Source organism: Notolepis coatsorum, assembly GCF_963971535.1.
Source record: "Notolepis coatsorum genome assembly, chromosome: 3".
Taxonomy (NCBI): domain Eukaryota; kingdom Metazoa; phylum Chordata; class Actinopteri; order Aulopiformes; family Paralepididae; genus Notolepis; species Notolepis coatsorum.
The window spans coordinates 56716490-56739360 of NC_140167.1; the positions used below are offsets into that span (position 1 = coordinate 56716490).

The window sequence follows — 22871 nt, forward strand, 5'->3', positions numbered from 1 at the left end:
CTCCAGCTACAGCCAGGATTCTCCGGAGCTGCAGCTGGACCTATACTCGAGTAGCCTCGAGCTACGGCCAGGATTCTCCGGCGCTGCACCTGGACCCTATTGGTATAACGTTACTTAACTGTGCTCAGCAAGCCCTCAGCTCGAATACGCATCGAATCAGTGTTATAAGACATTGATATCAGGAGCTATCTGTAGCTACTGCTAGCCGGATATATAACGTTAATACAACGCCTCAGTGAATTATTTAGTTCAATGGGACATTTCGTTTTTAACAGTGAACTAACTTGCGCTAACGTGAGTTAACAGCTAACAGGTATCATACCTACCTACTAGGGCTGGGCGATATGACGATATTATATAAATATCGGGTACAGTTCATTAACGATACACTTTTTAAACGTATCGTGGATATCGTGATGTTTTGCCCAAGAGGCTTGTGTCGCGTCAATCTGGTCCACACGTTGAAACTTTTGAACAGCGCCGCCGCCGCCCCACACACACACTACTGCATCAAAAGTTACTACTTATGATAACAAAGGCATTCGTTTTGTGGCATTGACGTTATATAGTTACACTTTCAATAACATCAGCGTATTTACATAGCAACGACCGAGGTCGACCTAGATATAGCAAGCATTAGCCGTTCATATCTCAGCCCGTGCTGACTCCGTTGTGCCCATTCTGCGGTCTGTTAATAACGTTTTCAATCAGACAGATGTATGGAAAGGCTTTTATTATAACATCCGTTGCAGTAAAATCATTATGCCTCCAGTCGTTTAGTCATTCTGCAGAGCTAAAAGCTAAACGTCGGCCGCGGCGAGCTACCGCTGCCATTGTTGTTTTCATTGAGCTCTCCAATAGCGGAAGTAAAAAATTAATACGCGCTTGCCGATTGGTGCTAAGAACAGCAGGGCGGGTGCAAGCGATGTGACGTAATTGGCAGAGGCGACTGTCAATCAAAATGATTATGTTTGCCGACTGAATGAATATAAACGTTATTAACAGATTGCAGCATAGGTACAATACAGTACAGCTCAATACAACAACAATCAACAGTGGACTGGAGGATGCAGACCAGAGAAAGACTTTCGTCTTGTTTACATCAGGGTCCCCCATTTTCAATTCATCATATTTCATATCTAAATCATATAATATCTCATTGCTAAATATATGCAATATATAATCTAATAATCCAATAATCTAAATCTAATATATAATATAAAAATGCTAAATGCATGGGTATTTTATTTTGTCTTTAATGTTAGCTTGCAAACTCAAATACTGTCTGGGTAAGCCTCATAATGAATTGTTTGGGGGAAAAAATAAAAACATCGTGATGCGTATCGTGTATCGCCGAAAGGTCAGAAAATATCGTGATATCATATTTAGGCCATATCGCCCAGCCCTACTACCTACTATACTTGCTAGAGCGTTTGTTGATGTCAGGAGCTATCGGTAGCTGGCCGGCTAGATACCGTTCGGTTAGACAATGCCTCATCATGTATTAAACTAAAAGTGAATAGTTGACTGGGTCATTTTGTAACGGTAGCTAAGCTAACGTTAGCTCAGGGAGACGCGTCGCCGACACGCCGTCCTCCTGTGTCTCACTAGACTAGACCCGTGTTTACATGCGTGCGGGAGGGGCTGGACTCGAGAGCAGACGCCGCACCACCGGTGTCTGAGACAGAACTCAGCGACAGCGAGAGATCGGGTTTGACGATCGGTGAAAATAAGACATTATCACCGATCACCGATCGCATATTATTTATACTGAATATCGGCCGATAACGATCGGTGGCCGATCGATCGGGGCATCCCTACCGATAACCGATTATATATATATTTATTGTATTATTTAAAAAATTTGTATTCCTGTAGTTTTTACCTAACCAGATTTATCATGACATGAGCGTTACTACTATGAACAAAACAAAGCCAAGACAACAGTTTTGATTCTTTAAATAAAGTGACCATATTTATTTTTCCAAATAAATATAATTTGAATCACAAAATTCACAATCCGTCAATAACTTGTAAACATAACACTGCAAAATGTAAACATTTGCCAATTGCCATAGTGAGGTTCATCACTCAGTGATGTAAAAATAAAATAAAGGCATCTAGAACTGTTCCAAATCTTTGCATAAGCCTGGGATTCAAATTCAATACTGGCAGGTAAAATCGGACAGTCAGATATGTCTCTATGTAAACAAAGTATACAAACTGAAAAAGTGCATTCCTCACAGTATCAAAAACAAATAAATAAGCTACTGAAACAAGTTCCACACAGTAACAAACAGTCATTTTACAGAACAAAGGATTAATTATATTACTTATAATAAACCATATAAATGACAGTGAGTGAACCCTTTTTTCCCACTAAACTAAAAAAAAAAAAAAAAAAAAATATAATATAATTTTTTATTTTATTTTTTTTATTCCATTTGGGCTGTGGGGGGTGCTTAATGTCTTAAGGAGTCGACTGAAGGCTTCTTGTCCTCTGCAAAAGCATGCAATTGGTCCACTGATGGATACATCTTGATATTTGTCTAGTCTAGTGTGTTCATTAGATGGGTGAAATCCTCTTTCAGTGCCTCTGTGTCTGTTTTCGTAGGCAGTTAGCTTCTGGTATGCGTGCCATTAGCGTTAGCCACGCTTCTAGGCCTCTTTTCTTTTGGAAAGAATGATAAAAAATTAAATATTAGAATATATATATTTTTATATATATATATTCGACTAAGAGGTTGGCCAGTCGACTACGGCTCCTTTCGACCGATTAGTAGACTAATTGACTAATAGGGGTCAGCCCTAATATATCTTTAGTGTTACAGCCCCTCACACCAGTTATCAGGCTGCAGCTGGTTTGAAAGTAAACAGGCTTCTCTGCTGGCTGTGGCTCCAGGGGAGTTGAATAGTTATGGCTCTGCTAGTTTCTTTTCTATCTTTTGGTGCTTTTTTGGTGGACAAACCACCACACATGTGCACCGTGACTCGTGACTGGAGTCTAGTTCTGCTAGCACACATAGCCCAGGCCTGTACACTGCGATGATATGATCGCGAATTGCCCCTTTAATTGGCCGTTGCGATTGGTAAATATTATCTGGGGGCGGGCTTGCGAGTAGTGCTTTCAAGCCTTGCATTCGCATTTCACTCCTAAATTATCCAAGGCGTGTGATGACGCCACTCACGCGAGCTGTCAGTGCGACACAATGTCGTGGTGCTATGAAAGAATCTGTCGGCAATGAATGAACTTACTGCGATCACCGATAGCCTGAGTGAAAAAAAAGATTTGCGTGTGGAGTGAATCTAGGTCACGCTATATACTTGGTACTTGTAGTCTATCGTGCGATTAAAGACCATGTCCCTATCTGCGTAGTCTATACATCCAACACCAAATCCCATAATTCCTAGCAAAACGAAACTGAATGTGGCCTCTCTTCCTTTCAATATGGACTATTGCATCGCCAAAGAAGCACCTCATTTCAATACATTTAAGATACAAATTTTGCTCTGCAAGAACAACGGAGTGGATATCAGTCCATCTTATGACAACCACGTCCGATGTGGAGAGATGATAAGATGATGATGATTGACGTGATGATGTGATGATTGATTGACGGGGACACGGACACTTCTAACGTTCAGGTTCAGCCATGCATTAGGTGAGTAGTAGTAGCCCACTATTAGGACGTGAAATACTGTCTACTTAAATTTATAAAATATCAACCTATCTATCTATCTAATAATGAGACAATATGCAAATAAGATAATACTAATAATTGTCACGGTGTCCCCGTATATGAAATGAAAGTGGCTTGCAACTTTACTGGCTGTCACAAACTGTTTATTTCTCGTTTAGCATATTACATTCCACTTCTATAAACAATCAAAGTCCTACCGTAAGAGCCTCATACGGGTCAATTAAACCTTTTTGATTAGTCTTTCCTTCGAGCTAAGTTGGACTGAACATTTCACTGTCAAAAGCGCAAATGTAAATAAGGTTGCGTCGCAACACGGTTTTCAAAATAAAGGTCACATATACAAATACCTCTCAATTCTTACTAAAAAAAGTCCCGGATATACATAAACATTAATTGGCATAGATCTCTATAAACGGCCCAACACATTGATCACTTTAGGCACACACTGAAACCAGTAACATCACAAATATGAAGCAGGTAATTACCCATACAAATAATAAACCTTTCATGGGGTTATTTACAATAATAATTCATTTGATTTCTAAAGCACTTTTCATTGTGAAACAAATGTATGCAGAGTTTCTTGTCCTCCTGATTAATGCAATGGTGTGTGTGTGTTGTGGTGATCTCATTCAAGGAGCACTACACAAGTGCGCGCACACACACACACACACAGTTTGTTGTTTTTGTTCTATTAGTGATTTACACACTTTCTCGGTTGGTTCATTATAAAAGATACAAACCTGAAAACAAACGCACTTAAATGTTAAATAAAAGGACCACAGTAATGAGGCAGGAGGAACATATTTTTTTAATAATGGTAAAATTGTTATTTAAAAATTTGCCCCTAAAAAATATTTTTTGCCCCTAAATGTCTCATTTAGGGGCAAGTGTGCCCCTAGTGAAAAAGCGTAGCGTACAGCCCAAGCCTACTGTGTACAGACGGTTTCAAACTGTATTTTAAATTAGAAAGCAAACAAAATAAATGGACAAGAGAAAAATAAATCTCAATTTGGTCAGTATTGTCATTTGGACAAGCAAAGCCATTACTTTAAGTTGCAGGCAAGAAAGACAAGTCTGTCCACTGTCGATTTTTCGATTTTTTTATTTATTTCGATATTCGATATCGATTATTAAAATATATCACGATATTTATCGTTATATCGCCCAGCCCTAAAGTCTAGTGCTGGTTGAGCATTATGCATGTTGGCCTTTTTTGTCTATAATGTGGCCACAGAAATGGAAACGTTTAATTATTTTGTTTGTTTGCACTAAGTTAATACTTTGACAAATCTTGCCTATATTTTTCAGTCAGTTTGGTCTTTGTGTGCCAAACATTATTAAAGGTAAACATTTTTTTTACCAAATAGATGAGAAGCATGTTTAAATCAGCAATGCCTCCCCTCTTGCTGTACCAAAATCTCTCCTAGCTCTAACCGTCACTGTCAAAATAATGTGCTTGATGTCAAATGGCCTCATTCTTTCAGTTTTTGCATGACTACGTTATTGAGATTAACTGAAAAATTGGATTATTTTTAGGCTATATATCTTATGTTGATGTATGGTATTTTTGGAGTGTTACATTTTTTTAAATAAAAAACAACATAAACCGAACCAAACCGTAAACCTAAAACCGTGATACGAACCGAACCGTCGATTTTGTGAACCGTTCCACCCCTACTAATGAGACATTGAGAGTGTAAGTAGTGTACGTCTATGTGTGATTTGTCTGTGTGTGTGTGTGTGTGTACCGTGTAGCATGTAAGTGCTTCATAGAGGGAATGCCACACCAGAAAAGCAGTTAATCCATCTTAAAGGGACACTTCACCAAAAGAACAATGCTGATTTATTTGGCACATAATCTTACATGCACACGTCAAAAAAGTTATATAAACAGTTTTGCACACATCCATTTAGTTTGACAGTTATTGAGACCAAATGAGTTTGGCTATGGCCACCCATGATGTCATAGGGGACATTAAATCCATGTGTTGTGGTAATTACAGCTCAATGAAGTGATTTAGATAGCAATACCTTGTCTAGGGTCTGCTGCCTTATCATTTCATTGAGCTGTAATTAACACTACACAAGGATTAAATGTCCCAGATGACATCACTGGTGGCCATATCCAAGAGTTTTTGGATGTGTGTGAGATTATGTGCAAAATAAATCTGCATTGTTTTTTGACTTTCCCTTTAATCTGCCCCCAAATACAGGCCATTCTGTATTTTGTCACCCTTTTGAAGAAACAAAATAAAACAAAAAACAGAGTAGTAAAGTGTTTTGGTTTTGGAAGCTGACTAAGGACCAGCTCACTTGTTTGAGGATCTGCGGTGTGAGGTTGGGCAGCCTCTGTCTGGGCACGACTAAAATGCCCAGTTATTACTTAACTCTTACGTCACACGTTTCAACAATTGTTTATGTTGTCAAGGTTCATCTCCTCTCACGGCTTGATTTGCTGAGTGCTGAGAAACTCATGCCGCCATCCCAACGTTATTTGAACGGCACAATTTTGTTGAAAGGCAAAGTTGGTCAGACTTTGCGTTACATCAGTCTTATATTGACCCTGTTACTCATTCATTTAGATATAGGCCTTGAGTTAACTTTGACACCTGGTCAGTTGAATTTTAATAATAGTAAATGATAAACTAATCCTTATATCATATCATCATACAAATTGGCTATGATCACTTGGATTAGAAATAAGCCAATCATGATACCATTCACCAAATACCATTTAATTAAGTACTTTCTTGGATCACCACTGAAACTTGTCTGGCCAGCATATGCTAGAGCAGTGCTTCTCAAACTTTTTCTGTCAGGCCCCCCTTTGGCGCACCAAAATATTTTGCCCCCCCCCCCCCCCACCCCTCGTCATGAAATGGGCCATGTTTAAATTTATTGAAATAACACCAATATCGTGACCTTTCAAATTGGCCCTATATTTTGTTTTCAGAGCTGTCATGGATGAAAAGCCAGCTTCACACAGATACTTTATGTGGTGCTGAATGGTATCAACACCTTAACTGCTGCATCATGAGATACTTGGTGGGCCATGTGATGAGATACTTGGTACTCAGCACTAGGGGTGGGAATCACCAGTTTAATCACGATACGATACGATATCGATTCTTTGGACAACGATACGATATTATCCGATATCACACAGTCTGCCACGATACGATACGATTAGATTCAGGTGCCTGCGATCGATATGAGACGATATTATGTGCCCATTTAATACAATCAGTAACATTTAAATCAACAAAAAAAAAGGCAATGGAAATATCATGACATTTTTATTTTTGAGCTCTTCCAGACATTTAAATGAAAAACAATCTATTGTTTTTAATACAAATAGACCTCCTGTTCACTGTTTTTGGTTCATTTTTCTTTTTTTTCTCTATTAATATCCCATTCACTGTCACAGAGCTGTATTTTGGCTGGAAAAGCATATTGGGAGTCCCAAGGTGCAGTACCGGCCAGATCCTGTTAGTGGGGCTATCCCCGAGAATGCACCCTCCCAGTCCCCACTTCTCTCTGCCTATGGCTCTGGGTTAGCTTGTTAGCTCACGCTAAAGTAACGTTATCTTCGATCTTTAACGCGACGTGGGCATAATGGAGTGACGAGGATTGCAAAGCAGGTTAGATGCATTGGACCCGTTGTGGAATAAAACAGCAGGGACATGTTTTGGGTCACAGAATAGGCACACTAGTCTTGCTCTAGTGACGCTCTAGACGCTACTGCTGTTGATGTTAAACAGAGTTTGAGTTTCACAACACTGGGCGCGGGGCGATGATGTCGCCGGATTTTCAAAATAAGAGTATCGCAATATGAATCGATCTTTTTACGTGGCATCGATCCTATTTGATTATTGATAATAGATCGATATATCGATCTGGATCGATGTATCGTCCCACCCCTACTCAGCACCACACTCTGAAACTAGCTCTCTAGGTGGTATCAGATGAGATTTCAAAGAGTTCTTCCAAGAGTTTGGATGGAGATGTGTCGGGAAGCTTTGTCTCAATGTTGTCTGTAAAGGTTTTTTTTTATCCAGAGTAACTTGGTGATCCTTTTCTGTGTTTTATTAAATAATGATTTTCAGATTTTGAGAAATGGTATTTTCATGGAGAACAGTGCAGCTGCAACAGATAGCAAGCACTTAAGTGATAATTTTCTGTAATCCAATTTTTTTTTTTTTTTTATAAATCTCAAGGCCCCCCCTGTCATGCCTCTGCGCCCCCCCACTTTTAGAAACACTGTGCTAGAGAGATGCCCCTGGAGGCCAGAGATGGAGGGTATCCTACAAGATTACATCAAAGTGTCCAAGCTGGGACGGGCAATATAAACACAAACTGTACATGCATGCAAGACGTAGCATTAATGTGTTTATTGTATCCATTTAGGAATGCTATTTTTGGTGGTGCGGCTTAGCCTTCCCATAGATTCCATCTAAAAGTTAACCTAATATGGAAATAAACACTGTTTATTATCCTGTCCCCCCAGCTTTAAAACATCCCTGACCGTCCAGCAATGTTCTCTCCTCTGTTTACTCTTCATATAAATCTGCACTCTGGACCTTGTGGCGGAGTTCCAGAAAGTACGCAGCCTCACAGCCAATAAACCCACACACCATTTCTATAGAAGCTCTCCATTATTCCCAGCAGTAGCTCTGTTGTACTGGATTTCAGAGGCCTAACTGAAGTTAAGCTGTTTAAGAACCAAACAAATGGTGTAGCAGTTTTGAATGAATGAATGAAAAGTTTATTTCTTGGACATGTTATTCTTCTTATTTCTTCAAACAACTCAGTGTCTTGATCCGTCAGACCAAACAATCATAACAACAAATTAAAAAAATCCTTAAAGAAAAAAAACATTAAAAAAAGAACAAAGAAAAAACAGGAATTATAAACAAAAGAGCAATGTGTTTGGTTGGCAGACATGTCCAAAAAAGGAGTAGAGGGAAGCTTAGCTTATTGATCCCTACCCCCTTACATTTGTATTTGTTCTTCCATTAATATTACTAGAATTTACATAATTTAGTATATTACAATATAGAATATTATTTTTACTTATATTAAAAGTTTACAATAAAAAACATGATTCACTTGACAGCAGTATCACTACATACACAATATAACATAATTTTGTTTATCCTCACTACTCATTTCAGTATTTTTCTAATGTGTATTTTTTTAACTGCTTTTTAAATTGTGCCACATGTTTACTCAGTTTGATGTAATCGGGTAAATTATTCCACAACTTCACTCCACACACCGATATGCACATGCTTTTCAGCGTGGTGTGTACCATTGGTTGTTTGAGATTCCCTCTCCCTCTTAAATTATATTCACCTTCCCTGTCTCTGAACCATTTTTGAATGTTGCCTGGGATTAGCTTGTATCATTCTGGCTTTGTATACAATGAGGGCAGTTTTGTAATCCACTAGGTCCATACATTTCAATGCTTGTAGCTTTATAAATAAGTTATTGGTGTGTTCATAATATCCTACATTGTTGATTATTCTTATTGCTTTTTTTTTGCATGGTGCATATTGGCTGTAGAGTGCTTTTGTAGGTATTACCCCACACCTCCGCACAGTAGCTCATATATGGTAGGAAGAGTGTACAGTACAGTGTATACAGTGTTTTTTGGTTTAGAATGTGTCTTATCTTGCATAAAACACCAACAGTCCTGACATATTTGATGAGGTTTCCAGTTGAGTTTGTGGTTTTGCTTGTTACTACAGAGTTGCTTGTGATTATATGTAGTGCTGCACTTTGGCGGGATCTAAAATCACAATATTGACATGCAATCTAGTAAGGCTGTCTTAAATACTTCGAAGCTTCGTTCGATGTGCATGGGATTCGAATATGAAAATAAAAATAGAGTATAAAAGAAAAAAAAAGATTTGTGCCTCTCTTTGTTAACTACAACAAGAAATGCTGTTTGTTATTTAAGATGAGGTCGGACTCGGCACTGACAGATTTGTGTTCATTGTGCTGCTTTTATAAAGCCTCAAATGACGGCTTACAATATTTCATGAAGGCAACGTGTTTTATTTGTCTAAGATTTAAAAAGGTTTAAACTTTACAGCACTGACAAAGTTGAACAAAGTGCTGTACAAGTCCCACAACATAATTATTTTTAATAAAATAAAACGTATAATTTTTTTATTTATTTTTATCTCTGCCCCGAAGCTTCGAATTCCAGGTCAGCCCTACAATCTAGTAGGCCTTTCACACCGCAGGGCTTCGTTCTGGTTCCCGAACCTAATTTAGAGCCAGCCGGTGCGTTCAGACAGAAAATAATTGGTTCAGAATGTGAAAAGTTGGTTCTCAGCTGAACCAAATTTTTTGGGGGGTTTTCATTAGGGATGCACCGAAATTCCGGCCACCGAAAGTTTTCGGCCGAAAATTGCCAAAAATGGCCTTTCGGCTTTCGGCCGAAAGAGTTTTTTCACCGAAAATATATCACCGAAACAGAAACAACCTGTAACCTAACGCGTGTTGTTGTGATGATGTCATCAAAACGCGGATTCAGTCATTACATGCGTGCTGTGAGCTCTTCAGTCCTGCGTGATACTCCTCTTGGGACTCGGGAGTCGCGCTGTTTCTATGTAAACTCTGCGCGCAACGAGTCCAATAAATGCGTCTTTAACATGCTTTATCCTTATTTACTATATGCCCATCGCGGTTAATCACTGAGTGATCTAATATGCATATTATTCAGAGCGAGAGGGGGAGGGATTGTGTTTCTCACATTGACGCTGTCTGTCTCTCTTTCTCTTTCTCTTTCTCTCTCTTTCTCTCTCTCTCTCTCTCTCTCTCTCTTTCTCTTTCTCTCTTTCTCTCTTTCTCTCTTTCTCTCTTTCTCTCTCTTTCTCTTTCTCTCTCTCTCTCTCTTTCTCTTTCTCTCTCTCTCTCTCTCTCTCTCTCTCTCTCTCTCTCTCTCTCTCTCTCTCTCTCTCTCTCTTTGATTGATTGATTAACAGATTGCAGAATGGGTACAGTACAGCTCAATACACGGTTGCAGACCAGAGAAAGACTTTCGTCTTGTTTACATCAGGGTCCCCCATTTTCAATTAATCAGGACATATATGACATACAGATAGACAGTACTGCTACATTTATGACATACCAGATTTGCAAATACAGTACTGTTTGTGATACAAAAAGACCCATAATAGTGATTATTTATTGCATAATCATATATTTTTCCATAATCAGGTAGCTGAACAACATTGGTAAAAAAAATTCTATTCTATGAATTACTTTCGGCATTCGGTTTTCGGCCAACTGTTTCCTATTTTCGGTATCGGTTTCGGCCAAGAATTTCCCATTCGGTGCATCCCTAGTTTTCATCATCAGTGGGTGTGTCATAGGTCTCCAACAATGAGCCGATGTGGTAAATGACGTCGGCCATGAAACCTTGTTGATTTGCATATTCATGACCGACGGGTGCTACGTGCCGACTAGTCGAATAGTCGACTAACAACCTCTTAGTCGAATGCACACACACACAAAAATAATATATATATATTATATATATATATTGTCACTCTTTCCAAAAGCAAATAGGCCTATAAGCGTGGCTAACGCTAATGGCGCGCATACCAGCGAAGCTAACTGCCTAAGAAAACGGGCACAGAGGCACTGAAAGAGGATTTCACCTGTCTAACACACTAGACAAATATAAAGAATCAAGATGTATCCATCTGGGCGGCTAGGTGGTGCAGTGGGCAAGGCACTCGCCACCAATGCTGGAGATGCTGGGTTCGAGCCCAGCTCTCCACATTGTTTTCAGTTTGGCTGGTCGTCCGTACTAATGCCAGGTCTTGCTCGAAAAAGAGATCTTTGATCTCAAGTGACTACCTGGTAAAATAAAGGTAAAAAAATAAAAATACAATTCCCTGACTGTATTAATAAGTATGGTATCATTAAACCACTACTGTCTTATGTACATTACTACTGGCTAGGCCTGCCGCGATAAGCAATAAATCGATTAATTGCCGCGATAATTAAAATGAATGCAATGATTTTGACGGGCGCGATTAATTGCTATTTGCGCGTTTGTTTTAATGAGGCGGAACCAGTGCCCCTTGTCAGTCACTGTCCGTGTTGGGAGGCGGGCCGCTGGCTTTACTACAGCACAGCACAGGAGCTCCGTGGGGCAACACCACATAGCTTAACTACATTTCTCAATAGTGTTGCTCCTTTTAACCAAGTAGCGTTATTTGTAGTGTAACGTTAGAATAACACAGAATAACGTTAATACAATTACATGCATCATTGTTTACAATGAACGGGTGGGGCTAGTCAAAGGACTGGAGACGGGGACAAGTTAAACATGAATTAATTTATTATAACAGGTCGTTTTCGAGTCGTGCTGCAGTGCCTACGCACCACAGCTATTCTATTATATACTGCTTTGACGCTTCCTCCTCATCGTTGATTGCCTGTAGTAGCTGCATCTAACGTTAGTAGCTAACGTTAAAACTAAAAAACACAACCGGACGAGACAAGTTGTCGGCTAGGATAATCACAACAATACTTCCGGTCCGGTCGGTGGGCTTCAAAATAAAAGTCTTAAACACCGGAAAAGACGGAGCGGTGGGCTTCAAAATAAAAGTTTTGGGAAATAAATTTCTCAAAAAAATTCTCTAACCGGTCGCAATAATATCGCTTATCGCGATATTTTCGGGGGCAATTAATCGCCCAGCAAAATGTGTTATCGTGGCAGGCCTACTACTGGCCATACAGTACACAGGTATATGATGAGAACACCTCCACAATGACACGGTTCCACACAAAACTGGGTTTAAGAATATTTATTAGCAGCAATAATAGTATATATAACAATACTTTACGTAGGGTGCGCTTATAAGGCAAAGGAATGTGCGTAAGCAAATCAATAACGTATGTCCATTCTCATATTACGCAGGAGATAATTAATACAACCTGAATCTTAGGAATTATATCTATGGTACTCTAGTAAAGGCAGCGGGAGATACTGGTAGGGTCCCTCCGGTTGTAAGCCAGCAAGGGGAGGAAATGTTCGAATGCAAACTCTGGATCAACGGGGAATCAATAAGCTCCAGCTACGGGAGTCGGTACTGGTCCCTTGATCGGCAGACGAAAGCAGCAGCTGTAATCCAATTATGCGTGCAGCATAGGTGAAAGCCGGCCAGCCTCTCCAAGAGACGGGCTCGAGTGATGTTCCTCACGGGTAAATCCCACACAGCAGTGGGTGTAGACGGTTCTTAATCCAGCAGCCACGGTACCAAAGCAATATAATAATCCAGCTGGAAAGGGCTCTGCATTCACCGGTGTAGATTCTCCGGTGCGCGGTACTTCACATTAACTAGGTCGAACTTGACGTTATTCCACTAAGCTCTGACACTTTACTATCCTATTCGCACGCGGTTATAAGTGCTCTATTTAGATGCACGGTTGCTCACTTCACTTGGTCGTTGACTCGTGATGAAGGCTTTACTAGTAAGGAACGAACGATACGTTGAACGAACGTATTAGGATAAGACAAGACTACTGCTGTATCCACCTGCGACGTATTTATACGTACGGTGAATAATCTAGTGCCAACCTTATTTCTGTCTCGTATTCCTGGGCAAAGCCGATCATGTTCAGGCATGTCTTTGGCGGTGACTTTGAACCAGACCTTGGGGGTATGGCAGTGGCGCCTAGGGGACCGCTGTCCAATAGGAGAACGAAATATTATGGTCTGTACTAGGTTTAAGGGATATTCCGTGTATATGTACAAAGAATACACAAGGGATATCGGACGATATACAAATAGTATACATAGGATCTCAAGCAATAAATATATATATTTGGTTTAATCTGACCCTTTGTAACAGGCAGTATTAAACCGGTTCCTGACAGGGAGCGAGCGAGCGAACTAGAGACGAAATCGCGCGCGACACTGTCCTGATATGAGGCGGCGCGTGTCCGAGTGTGTCTGTGTGTGTGTGTGTTACCTGGAAGCACACGTGGGGGGGGGGGGGCAAAGCAGCCTGCGATTCTTGACCAATAAAAAGTGTTTAGGGGCGCTCAACTAGAGACACAGCGAGCGAATATCTGAGGGGTGGACGACATCGCTGCTCAGTTCGCTGTCGCTTGCGGCAGGTCAGGATAGTCTGATTGAAACGAATACATTTTAATCATTTTCGCAATCACGCTCGCTCGCGTCGCTGCCTGTCAGGAAGGGGTGTTAGGGGGAGGGAAAACTGAGGGGTGCGGATCGGACGTTGTGGACAGCGACTCCTACAGGTCTGTTGGTGCCCCTGCGCAGTAGAATCAAGAAGCGATGGGGGCGGTGCCCCTCCAAAGCGCAGACCCCTGACGCTGAAAGATCGCGCCGCGCAGGTGAAAAGATGCGACGGCTGCTACCTCGAGTATCGGAGGGGACTCGTGCTATGTATGGCTTTGTCCACATTGCAGCCGGCTTGTGGGAGGCAAGAAACAGCGTTCGAGACAGGGGAGGGTTGAATGGACCTATCTCAAACCCTGCCCTCTTTTCTTGATCCTCCAATCACAGCTGTCGCTTACCTCGGACTTCCTCGTACAAACAAAGTTTGTCCGAGGTAAGCGACAGCTGTGATTGGAGGATCAAGTTTCAAGTTCAAGTTTCAAGTTTCTTTAATAGTTGTCATACAGAAGTACAGAATACTTTTATACAAAATGCTTCTTACTGTTTCGCTCCAGAGACTGTGTTAGACAAGATAAGTATGAAATAAAATAGTATAGCATGTAAAATAGAAGTAAAAATAGAGGTCACAGTGTTCAGTATAGACATATGTACAATGTTCGATGCAGAATAGAACTAACTGCGTTACCATACAATATACAATATACTATGCAATGTACTAATATCCAATACTATATAGTGCAGAGCAGAAATGGGATGAGGTACAATTTAGGTACAATTTCCAGTGGTGTACGAGTTGTAGTGCAAATCCTTTACCAATAAATATAAAGTGTAGAGTGTGTTTAGGTGTTCTAAAGTGTGTAAAGTGGGTGCTGCAGTGAGTTGTTTGTTTAAAGTGAGTGTGTGCGTGTGGATGTGTGTGCTGTGTGCATTTGATGGTTGTTGCATAGTGTTTATTGTTCGTTGAGCAGCCTGATGGCCTGGGGATAGAAGCTTCTTCTGAGTCTTTCTGTGCTCGCCTTAAGACTCCGGTATCGCTTGCCTGACCGCAGCAGTTCAAAGAGGCAGTTGTTCGGGTGGCTGGAGTCCTTGATGATTCTCTTTGCCTTCCCCCTGCACCGCTTGTTGTAAATGTTCTGGAGGGTGGGAAGCCCCCCTCCAATTGTGCGTTCGGCTGAACGTGTCACTCAAGAAAAGGGGCAGGGTTTGAGATAGGTCTATTGGACGATACGAAATTGGGATGGGAGAAAAATGGGAGAAAAAGATGTATAAAAAAATATATATATTTATCCATCTGGTGGACCAATTGCATGCTTTCGCAGAGGTCAGTCGATTCCTTCAGAAATTAAGCACCCCCCACAGCCCAAATGGAATGATTTATTTTTTATATTATTATTATTTTTTTTTAAATATAATTCAGAATGCATAGAAGGGAAACACTGGTGTGTATGACTGTATGTGTGTGTAACTATGCTATAGGCTACTCTTTTTGACATGGATTGGGCTAATTACCTTTAACAATCCTGAAAGTGGGGTGACGAACGATCGAAAGGCGGCAAATAATATTTTCCAACAATGTATTGGTTTGGTTGATCGGCAAAAATACAGCGCTAGGCCGACAGACAAGGGCAAAGTGCTGCGAAGTGTGTGTGGGATTAGATTACCCTGATTGGCCCATCTGTCAGTCAGTTGTCGGTAGTTGTAAAGGATGTCGGCTAACTGGTCCACAAACAAGTAATGAAACTAGTTTGCCACAATTTTATTTAAGTGGTTCAAAAACATCCACAGCAACAGTGACAATGTATTTATCACCTGCTAGAACAGGTTAGCCAATGTTAGTCTCCCATAGCAACAGATCACACTGGTCACACTAATTGGACATCTCCTTTCAATGCACAGAACGCCCCCTCAACACACAGAGTTGGCTGTGCTCAGAGAGGGTGCACTCAAATGGTTATATCAAATCATACTATTCTTGGTGGTTGTGCTGTTGCTGCTGCACTGTTGACAATGTCCTCTCCTCCCCCTCTCCCAGTGCGAGGATGTCGCCCGGGGAAAATAGTCCAGATGACGGAGGCAGAGGTGCGGGGGCTCTGCATCAAGTCCAGGGAAATCTTCCTCAGCCAGCCCATCCTCCTGGAGCTTGAGGCTCCGCTCAAGATCTGTGGTCAGTCCTGGTCATCATATCTACACCTTGGCTCTGGGGACTTCTACATGTTTTCCTTGCTTACGGTTTCTTTCTCTGTGCTCCATTATCTAACCTTCTCTTCTCACCTCTTATCTACATTCTTTAAGAACAAATTTTTTTTAGTGGCCCTCTTCAATTTTCTTTAATTTACTGAGACAGCAGGAAGAGACGGAGGGGGATTTAGTCTTGTGTAGCCATACTCCTCTCCACACTAAGTTAGTGCTGTGCTGCCAGCACTGGACAGAGGTCTGTATATGGGAAAAACGCTCTGGCTTGTTTGGATTTCTTTAAACCAATCACAATGCAATCGCACGCAGCAACGGTGCCCTTCCAAAACAGTGTCGCAGATAGTGGAAGGGGAGGAGAATTCCGATTGAAATAGTCGTCCAATGGCAGCTTATACCCAAGTCCCATAGCACCCATCTGGACATGGCGGGAATTGATCCCAGGCCAGTAGGGTTACCAGAGGTCTGAGGCCTAACAAAAATAATGGTTGGTTTCAGGTTGCCGACCGACCCTGCCGATTTAGGTGCGACCCAATATATTTTATGAGTTTTTAAAAAAAATTATATATTAAAAAAAAAAAAAAAAAAAAAAAAATCTGATTTTTTTTTTTTTTTTTTTGAATAAAGTTTCATAGAAATCTTAGTCAAACATTTAGTATTATGGATATTAAACATGCTGGCAGAGTACATGCATCCATGTTGTTGTGAACATTTTAATTAAATAAAGAAATTCCCTATCCATAGTCGCCGTGGGAAAGAATAAAATAAAAAAATAAAATAAAATAAATTCCCTACCTACCCATGGCCAAACTGACAACCAACCTGAAACCAACTATTATTTTTGTTAGGCCTGAGCATCATTTGATTCAGATCCTTATTGATTGTCATGTATTCCTTTACTGGACACAAGTGTGAGACTGTCTTTGTCTCGGCTCCTTGTCCCTGCAGCACCGACGTCAATAAAATATGACAAACAGAAGCAATAGCATAAGAATAGCAGCAAAAACTAGTGATTCACGATATATCGGCCGCCGATATAATATCGGCCGCCGATATAATATGGCAGTTTTTCCCCCCACATCGGTATCGGTCCGATATCAAGATAGGGCCGATATAGCCGATGCTAAAAAATTTATTAATTTAAAAAAAAAAAATTATCCCTTTTTTTTAATATCTATCTATCTATCTATCTATCTATCTATCTATATATATATATATATATATATATATATATATATATATATATATATACTGGTATACATGTTTTGGCCTTAAATAGTTTGAAAATACCAGTAATTTCTGAAAATAAGTAAAAAAAAAAAAAAAAAAGAGAGAGAGAAAAAATAGACTTTTTGGAAAATAGCTCTTTATTTGATTATCATAAAAAAGTGTTTTCTATACAGCGATATCGACATCGGTAAATATCGGTATCGGCCAGAACAGCAATATTAATATCGGTTATCGGTATCGGCCACAATTTTCACATCGGTGCATCACTAGCAAAAACAATACTTATAATACAATAATACTTGTATTATACTTACAGCTGTATACATTCTCTGCTCTTATTTGGGGATCCAAATAAACTTAAACTTGTCTCTGCTCTCTTTTGTTCACTAGGAGTTCCCCCTATCTATCTCGTTCAAATCGTTCTCTCTGTTTAGTTCTGTGGTCTCCTTTCTCATTAGCTACATTGAGTCATACATCATTCACAAATCCGAGTCGCAAATCATTCACACATAGTTCCTCCAAGGGACAGGTTATCAACTGGTGTCCAATTGATTTATTGTACTGATCTGTAAGCTATAATTTTATAATATTTATAATATTTATGTATTGATTAATCTAACAATCTTTTTTCTTTTTTTAATAGTCGACTCGATTCATTAAACGACTCATTTATTTTGTATTACTCGATTCATAATAACGGAGCCTATTTGTCAGACATCTGGTCAGAAAAATACTGGACCTCAAATTCAAAAGGATTGTTGAGACTATCAGCAAATTTATTTTTGCATCAGTGGAGCAAGAAAATCAATTTACAGACTGTAATTGTACCACCAAAGTACTGCAACCAACCTGACCATGATATATTTTGTTGAAAATTACTCCTTGTAGCTACAAGGAGTAATTTTCAACAAAATATATCATGGTCAGATTGGTTGCTGTACTTTGGTGGTACAATTACAGTAAACAAATGAGACCATTGCTGAAACAATTGGTAGCCTAATTCCAGGGATGGATTGGATTAGTCTCACCCCAATGACTTTGATTGACAAGACTTCATTCTGCCATGCTCCCTTTCCTGCACACACTGTTTACTGGACTAATCAAGGTGAACATCTGGATCTATAGTAGCTCCTGGAGATGTTTTATTTGAAGAGCCACAATGGTGGGTCTATTTGAATTTGGGAGAGCCACAATGCTGGGTCTATTTTACCTCAGTCTAAAAAACCAGCTTAGCTTTGTTAGATAGTTAGCTAACAAGCTAATGTTGTTAGCGAGTCAGCTGACAAAATATATCATGGTCAGATTGGTTGCTGTACTTTGGTGGTACAATTACAGTAAACAAATGAGACCATTGCTGAAACAATTGGTAGCCTAATTCCAGGGATGGATTGGATTAGTCTCACCCCAATGACTTTGATTGACAAGACTTCATTCTGCCATGCTCCCTTTCCTGCACACACTGTTTACTGGACTAATCAAGGTGAACATCTGGATCTATAGTAGCTCCTGGAGATGTTTTATTTGAAGAGCCACAATGGTGGGTCTATTTGAATTTGGGAGAGCCACAATGCTGGGTCTATTTTACCTCAGTCTAAAAAACCAGCTTAGCTTTGTTAGATAGTTAGCTAACAAGCTAATGTTGTTAGCGAGTCAGCTGAGTGACACAGGAGGAGAGGGAGAGAGACTGACTGGTTGCTAAACCTTCAACCAACTCTGCAAAAGTAATTTGCGATTTATTATACTTTATACTTATAGCACACAGTTTGTTGCATTAATGGGATTATAAAGCAACAAAAAGAAACATTTTGACTTTTTATTGCTGTTTTTACCTGTTATAACAAAGGAAAACCTCAAACTCTTATGAAGAGGAGAAACTGGCTGTGTAGACCTATTTTTAAATAAAACACAGAAGAGGAGACAAAACACTGGTGTCTGTAGACCGACTTTGAAATAAAACCCTGAACTATTCAGGTATATTTGAGTCCTTCCCTTATTTGTGGAACATTTATAAAATAAAAAGTAGTCTACTTTGAAAAAAGACTACCATGTGTAGACCTACTTTGAAATAAAACACAGAAAAGGAGAAAAAACACTGGCATCTGTAGACCTACTTTGAAATAAAACCCTGAACTATGCAGCTCTATTAGAGTCCTTCCCTTATTTGTGGAAAATCTATAAAATAAAAAGTAAATTTTTCGTTGTTCGCAAATTTCGCACCACATATCAGGCATACAGGTAAGCCTTTTGTTGACTAAATATCTTAGTTGATGAAATATTTTTTATTTTCAGTGTCACAGTATGACATCGATCTCCAAAAAAAAAAAATGGTGCCGACCCCTGGACTAAGGCAATAGACATCCTAAACTTTTGGCCAATATCTCATCAACCTGAATCCATTCAGGGATGAAAGCTCGGCACAATCCTTGGTCTTCTCAATCACACGCAGCTGTGCTGTTGTGATTGCGACTCTCCGATGCACATCATGCAAACCGACGTGTTTTCTGGGATCGATGACGTGGAGTAATTGGGACACGGCTCTAATAATATCTACTGACGAGAGCAACTCTCTGGGGCCTCCGAGCGGAGAAGTGCCTAGTCCTTGTATCCACCTTCACACACACGAGTTCTGTATAAGTGCCCTGTTCAGAATGAGTCATTCCCATTGATTCCACATTCTAGACACAGCGTTCCCATATATCCTCCGGGGCGGCGCGTAATGGAGCAGACGGCGAGCGGACTGACTGTGACTAAGTATCGGCTCTGGCAGGCAGCTGAGCTGGTTTTTAACCCCGTGTGTCGGGGGCTGGTGAAGTGCACGCTCACACTCCCCAGAAGCGTTGACCACGGAGTCATAATCTCCAGACCGCAGAGTGACAATCTATTGCTCTGATGCAGCCTCGGAATTCACTTATGTAACCAGGCTGGATAACACTGCCCCCGCCTATAGGCCATATTAAGTCATTCATACACACTGTGACTCCTCTGCTTCCATGTATGGTATAGAATGCAATGTGGGGCGGGGGGTACACACATACATACACACACACACACACACACACACACACATACAGAGAGAGATACGCACGCACGCACGCACGCACGCACGCACACACACACACACACACACGCACCCACACACCACACACCACACACCACACACCACACAACACACACACACAGAGCCAGGTCCCCTACACGTTGTTTGTTTGTGGCACTCTTCAAGCCAGCTCATCTCCCACACAAACTTAAGTTTCAAGTTTCTTTAATAGTTGTCATACAGAAGTACAGAATACTTTTATACAAAATGCTTCTTACTGTTACGCTCCAGAGACTGTGCTAGACAAGATAAGTATGAAATAAAATACTATAGCATGTAAAATAGAAGTAAAAATAGAGGTCACAGTGTTCAGTATAGACATATGTACAATGTTCGATGCAGAATAGAAGTAACTGAGTTACCATACAATATACTATGCAATGTACTAATATACAATACTATATAGTGCAGAGCAGAAATGGGATGAGGTACAATTTATGTACAATTTACAGTAAGGTGTACGAGTTGTAGTGCAAATCCTTTACCAATAAATATAAAGTGTAAAGTGTGTTTAGGTGATCTAAAGTGTGGAGAGTGGGTGCTGCAGTGTGTTGTTTGTTTAAGTGAGTGTGGGTGTGTGTGCTGTGTGCATTTGATGGTTGTTGCATAGTGTTTATTGTTCGTTGAGCAGCCTGATGGCCTGGGGATAGAAGCTTCTTCTGAGTCTTTCTGTGCTCGCCTTAAGACTCCGGTATCGCTTGCCTGACCGCAGCAGTTCAAAGAGGCAGTTGTTCGGGTGGCTGGAGTCCTTGATGATTCTCTTAGCCTTCCCCCTGCACCGCTTGTTGTAAATGTTCTGGAGGGTGGGAAGCCCCCCTCCAATTGTGCGTTCGGCTGAATGTGTCACTCTTTGTAGTCTGCTACGGTCTTGTGCAGTGCTATTCCCAAACCAGGAGGTGATGTTGCCAGTCAGGATGCTCTCTTAAATATAGCATAGTAATACACGAACACTAAAAGATGTATATTACACTGACATACTCAGTGTACATAAACGTTACTATAACATAGAAATACACGCGCACACAGTGACATCGCTGCTCCTTCTTGCAGTTGAAATAACGAGCGCTGTCTTTCTGTTTCGTGGCTCCCACTCATCTCTGCAAACTCCCACCTGCTTTATCTCCCTCCTCCCAGCAGCTGACTGCATACAACTTTCCCCTCTCTGAACCTCTTAATGTATTTGCCAGTCCTTACACACACACACACACACACACACACACACACACACACACACACACACACACACACACACACACACACACACACACACACACACACACACACACACACACACACACACACACACACACACACACACACACACACACACACACACACACACACAGAGAAAGAGACACACGCACATATACATACACACACACACATTACTCACATAGAAATGCATAAAGCCAGGTCCCCTACACGTTGTTTGTTTGTGGCACTCTCCAAGCCAGCTCATCTCTCTCTCACACACACACACACGCACACATGCACTGTTAGTTTGTAGAGTATTGTCAACTTAATATGCCTTAATATTAGGGGTGGGAATCACCAGTTTCATCATGATACGATACGATATCGATTATTTGGACAACGATACGATATTATCCGATATCACACAGTCTGCCACAATACGATTCGATTCAGGTGCCTGCGATCGATATGAGACTATATTATATGCCCATTTAACACAATCGGTAACATTTAAATAAAAAAAATAAAAAGGCAATGGAAATATCATTTGACATTTTTATTTGAGCTCTTCCAGACATTTAAATGAAAAACAATCTATTGTTTTTAATACAAATAGACCTCCTGTTCACTGTTTTTGGTTCGTTTTTTTAATTTTTTTTCTATATTAATATCCTATTCACTGTCACAGAGCTGTATTTTGGCTGGAAAAGGCATATTGGGAGTCCCAAGGTGCAGTACCGGCCAGATCCTGTTAGTGGGGCTATCCCGAGAATGCACCCTCCTTCCCAGTCCCCACTTCTCTCTGCCTATGGCTCTGGGTTAGCTTGTTAGCTTACGCTAACGTAACGTTATCTTCGATCTTTAACGCGACGTGGGCATAATGGAGTGGCGAGGATTGCAAAGCAGGTTAGATGCATTGGACCCGTTGCGGAATAAAACAGCAGGGACATGTTTTGGGTCACAGAATAGGCACACTAGTCTTGCTCTAGTGACGCTCTAGACGCTACTGCTGTGTGCTGTTGAGTTTCACAACACTGGGAGCGGGGCGATGACGTCACCGTCGCCGGATTTTCAAAATAAGAGTATCGCAATATGAATCGATCATTTTACGTTGCATCGATCCCATTTGATTATTGATAATAGATCGATATATCGATCTGGATCGATGCATCGGTCACCCCTACTTAATATTAGTATCAGATGGCACTAGGCTACACAATACTTCCTATTGTCTTTGTTATGAATGTGTCCGTGACGCGCCTGATGACATGCCATTTGATAGCAT

At 40.6% G+C, this 22871-nt stretch overlaps 1 protein-coding gene across 1 annotated transcript in view; it reads left to right on the forward strand.

Moving 5' to 3' along the window:
• The window catches only part of LOC311225555 (serine/threonine-protein phosphatase PP1-beta catalytic subunit-like), a 93619-nt gene that overhangs the window by 30207 nt on the left and 40541 nt on the right, over nt 1-22871 (forward strand). The window contains exon 2 of the mRNA XM_084310890.1: nt 15908-16039. Coding sequence (XP_084167016.1) covers nt 15908-16039 — 132 coding nt within the window. The remainder of the gene's footprint in view (nt 1-15907; nt 16040-22871) is intronic.